This window comes from Chenopodium quinoa, unplaced genomic scaffold, assembly GCF_001683475.1.
Source record: "Chenopodium quinoa cultivar QQ74 unplaced genomic scaffold, ASM168347v1, whole genome shotgun sequence".
Lineage (NCBI taxonomy): Eukaryota > Viridiplantae > Streptophyta > Magnoliopsida > Caryophyllales > Amaranthaceae > Chenopodium > Chenopodium quinoa.
Window position 1 is genome coordinate 2,508,662 of NW_018744790.1, and position 4,899 is coordinate 2,513,560.

The 4,899-nt window shown below is 32.6% G+C and overlaps 1 protein-coding gene across 1 annotated transcript; it reads left to right on the forward strand.

Annotated features, from left to right (window-relative positions):
* Positions 1–210: 210 nt before the first annotated feature.
* On the forward strand, positions 211–1,979 carry LOC110703885 (transcription factor MYB118-like). Its single transcript, XM_021881666.1, has 4 exons — positions 211–518; positions 949–1,075; positions 1,628–1,684; positions 1,914–1,979. Exons 1-4 carry the CDS (start codon positions 211–213, stop codon positions 1,977–1,979), a joined length of 558 nt encoding a protein of 185 aa, XP_021737358.1.
* The last annotated feature ends 2,920 nt before the right edge of the window (positions 1,980–4,899 follow it).

Sequence of the window (4,899 nt, forward strand, 5' to 3'; positions counted from 1 at the left end):
CTTTTTCACCATGATCATGGAAGAAGAACTAATTAGTAGCTCTTATATTAATTTACTAGATAATCCAAACCCTTCACTCTACTCATATATTTTACCTTCTATTCCATCAACGGCCATTGATAGGTTTTTGCTAGGCGGCGATTACACCACCACGTCTTCCCGGTTTATACAAACTAATAAATTGGAAACAACCACTCCACCACCAAGGTCATGACCACTGTCGTACCAACAACCCTAGATCAAGCTTATTTAAGCAATTTTGCATCATCATGTAATGGTTATTATAGTAGTAATAACCCTAATAGTAATTTTTATGGAGTTGGTAACATGCATAATAATAGTGTTAATGGGTTGTTTTTTGAAGAAGTTGAGTCTCAAAATAGTGAGGTAAGACATGAAGAACAACGATCATCGTCTAAACATGAAGAACAATCTCTCGTGTTTGAGGGGTGGAGATCATCTAAGGGGAAAAAAAGAAAAGCTTGTGCTATAGGGCAATGGTCTACTGACGAAGACAGGTTTGTTTTTATTTTGTAATTTGTTTCACAAACACCACCTTATTATATTATGAGCTTTGTTGAAGATCTAGCTTAAATGGTTTTGTTTATTTCATATTTGGGTTGAACAGGAAAAAAAAAAAAAAAGTGTTTATAGTTTTTTTTTTCCTTAATTTATTATTGCAAAATAGATAAACTTGTTGTATTTCTTTCTTCTTTTGTAAAAGAAATTAAATGGTTTTGCTTTTTTTTTTTTTTTTTTCATTTTCGTTTTGATATGTTTGTTTACCTTTTTGACGAAATATGTTTATTTACTAGTGAAGGCTTCGTTCTCAACTAGGGTTTTAAGTTGATACTAGATTATTTTTTTTCTCATAATTTTTGAAGTAAGTTCTTGATATATTTCCATGTTAAAGATAGTAAGTATTTTTTCTTATCTGTATAAATGAAGTCGACTCAAGAGCTTGGTAGAAAAACATGGTGAACGTAAATGGGCTTTCATCGCAGAGAAGATGGTAGGAAGGGCAGGGAAGCAATGTCGTGAAAGATGGATTAACCATCTACGGGATAATATCAAGGTATATAATAATATAAATCATATTTTTTTGATGATGAGTATTTGATTTAAGTAAATTAATTAGTAAAGTCTTTTTACTACTTTAGTGTTTACTGTAATTGAGTAACTTATAGCTGAGTCCGCATCTACATAATTCATGATTTGAGTAAATAAATCTTAATTGCATTTGGAATATTTTTGGAAAAACTTAAACAAGATTCTTATTATTATCTTCTTAAGTGAAGTTTCTCTAGCTTCCGTTCAAGGAAATTCTTTCTTGTAGTTTCACCCCAAAATAGGTTTTCAAAAAAAAAAAAAAAAAAAAAAAAAAATAATAATAATAATAATAATAAATAAATAAATAGATGTCACACTAATTGTGACACATAATTTTAATAAGTGATAAACTATTCGATACTTATCATAGCACACATTTTTTAGTTATGTAAAATGATTTTATTTATCAATTGTTATTATAATTTTAATAGGACTAGCTTTTTGGCATGTTGTTAATTAAACCAAGGGAAAATGCGTGTGTCGTTTTTATCTTAATCATCAAATGATTTTCTTACAGAAAATTGAAGAGTTTAATAGGAAGTGGAAAGGTGAGTTTTCAAATATAGAGATAATGGTACATTCGTTCAAATAGCCAAATGATTTTTGAGTATAAATTTTCTTACAAATATTAAGAACTTGTATAATATTATGAACCAAATAATAACTAAGGAAAATAATTTTCCAACTTTTCTACATCTCTTGAAATATAATGTGATTTAACAATGACCTACGACCATTATATGAAATAAAAATAATTGTTAAAATTTCACTTATTTTGTAAAATTATTTGATTAATATTTCAGAAAGATGCATGGGACGAGGAAGAAGAGAGGATGCTAGTAGAGGCTCATGAGCAATTTGGCAATTGATGGGCAGAAATAGCTAAGAAAATTCCTGGAAGAACCGAAAATTCAATCAAAAACCATTGGAATGCCACCAAAAGGAGGCAAAATTCAAAAAGAAAGAACAATAACAAGAATAAAATTGAACCCGAGCCTAAAAATCAACCATCTATTTTACAAGATTACATTAAAAACAAATACCTAAAATCCGCCGCCACCACCACCACCACCACAACCACACCCACCTTACTCAACACCAACACCACCCCCTCAACCTCTCATAGCTCGGTTTCCACAACCACCTCGAACAATGTCTAGAAAGCCCACACCTATTTCTAGACACTTCTAATGAGTCTACTTTGTCAAACCCTAGTCATCATGAGAAGTTGATGTTCATGAATAACCAATCTTGCTCTCAAGATGGTTATCCATCATATGATGCTGTGAGTGTGTACGAGACTGATCAAGTGCAGTCGAATCCGGTCATGTTTGCGCCTGATCATTTGATGATGGTAACACTCGGAGGTACTAGTACAAATGTTTACTCTGATAGATTAATATGTGACATGTTAAATGGAGATGCACCTAAGCTAGATGCACCTAATGAGTGGATGATTAACAATAATCATATGATGGGTGATTATGTGGTGGAAAATGTTTTATATGATTCAAGTGAACATAGGAAAGATATGGATCTACATGAGATGATGATTTCTCTTAATTATCTCAAGAGCAATTGTTAGTTATTCGGTTTTACTTTGAATCATGCATACTTGTAGTACAATAAACTTATTTTGCTTTTTTTGTAAGTTAGAGGACAATTAAACTCGTTTGTACTTTATTATGTCCTCCGTTTATCAATCAAGAAATGTTTTGACCTTTTTCACTATTAATTATTATGAGTATTAGCTTAGTTTTGGAAGGTTTTCTTGGTCTCTACCTACTTATTGAGATCACTTTGGTCTTTACCAAGTGGGGACCAAATGTACTATAACCGACACTTTTGTCGTTAGTGGTTTGCCACTGATTTTAACGTCGATGGTATACCAACAACAACCAAGTTATCTTAGATGATACTCTTCTTTGATACCAACGAACTCTTAGATTATATTTCTTTTGATACTATCAAACACCTCTTTGATACCAACGAACCTATTTATATACTAATATCAATTTGTTGTTTACTTGTTTCTTGATTAATGACTTTTAATTTATCGGTACTAGTTATCACAACTCTACTACTTATACATCAAAATAAATTATTTTAGCAGTTTAACAGCCCACTATGCTCCGCAATAATAATTTTTAAACTAGAGAGTTTTGACCAAGACCTGAACTTAGTCGACAATAGAACCTCCGGCATTCCGAGCTTCCGACTTTACCAAGGTAGCTAACCCCAACCTTGTCTTCCTTAGATCAGGCTCAGCACAGATCTAATTCGTTTCCTACCTTAGAGGTAATCTCTAATTAAATATCCTTACTGTGTTTATGATGGAACCTTTTAAACAGAAAGATAACTTATTTGATATATAAGGTTTAAGAGGATAACGTTCCCTTCTTGAACGAAACTTTTATTTAATCTGAAAAGATAACAAAACTCATATATTACAACACACACACAAACTGAAAGCTTAAACAGACATAAGTTGAACTAGAGTTTTCTCTACTTTAAGAGAGATGGAGAACCAATCTTTCTCTTAAGGTGAGTATTTTTCTCTAGAGGACTCTCTAAATCTTTCAGAGTAATTCTCTAGCTAACTCTTCCAGCTCTGCCTTCACTTCTTGGCCTAAGTCCCTTTATATAGTGAAGCAAAGTTACATAGGTTCCTTATCCTAACTCAGCAAGCAATTCTACACTATTGCTTTTTACAAAGATACTTTAAGACAGAAACAATTAGTAAAACGTGGCTACAGTGAAGATTCCTTGCATTATTTCTGGTCTGGGCTCAAGCATTCATAATTTCATCCATCTTCATTTCTTGTAGGCTCCCCTCACTATCTTTGCTGTCTACACACATAGGATTCTCTTTTTCTATGCCAAATTCTAACAACAAATTTGGCTGCGTATTCTTCATCCCAACTCATGAATGCTTCAAACAGATACTCATGGCCTTCAAATGACAGAAACTTCCCACTTTTAGTATCTTCTAAATATTTGTAGATTGACTTGGTGTTCTTTATGCCATCTACTAAATATTCTTTCATCTTGTTAGGCGCCAAAGTTGTTGTGTTACCAACATGAAATATGACAGTAGGATTTTCTTTCCTTTTTTATAAAATCGTTAAGATATTGTGAAATGTAGAAGAATCCCAATGCTTTGGCCTCAGTTGGATTTCTAACAGTCTTCTGACGAATTATTATGGGATCTTTGCAACACCTCACTTCCCCAAACATTATCAAGTAATGCGGTGGACTAACTTTCCTTCTTTAATTTCGATAGCACATTGTACCCTTTCTCCTAGCTGAAATTCGTCTTTTTTGTCATCACAATATTTTCGAACCTTGTTGAATGCGTACTGTTGGAACTTTGTAAGTCTTGGAAAGAAAGAGTCATTAGGAATAGGGAATTCATAGAAATCATGTACCATTCCATAATCCCAAACCTTATAATCTATACTAATGAATGGAGCATTTTGATTAAGAGGAAATGGGTGGATTTGCAATGATGCAACTTTAGAGTTTTTGGGAAACTCTATTCTTTCTCCCCATAGATCTCGAAGATCAAAGATTTTACTGGATCTTGTAGCCACCAACTCGTACCATGTTCTAAAATCATTATCTCTTATTTTGTTTAATATTATTTTTTGTAAATCAGGAATGAGCTGAAATAACATAATTGTTACTTCAAACATCAATAACCTTTGGACTGCTCGATGGCAACCCTTAATTAAACCATCTCGCGAACGTTGTTTAGTTGATATAATCAAGACTTGCAATAAGTCCCAA

Excerpts from the sequence above, each read along its gene's own strand:
- LOC110703885 (XM_021881666.1), top strand. The coding sequence starts at position 211 with ATGACCACTGTCGTACCAACAACCCTAGATCAAGCTTATTTAAGCAAT. Across the intron at positions 519-948 it reads TGGTCTACTGACGAAGACAG|TCGACTCAAGAGCTTGGTAG; the intron begins GTTTGTTTTTAT and ends GTATAAATGAAG. Across the intron at positions 1,076-1,627 it reads ATCTACGGGATAATATCAAG|AAAATTGAAGAGTTTAATAG; the intron begins GTATATAATAAT and ends ATTTTCTTACAG.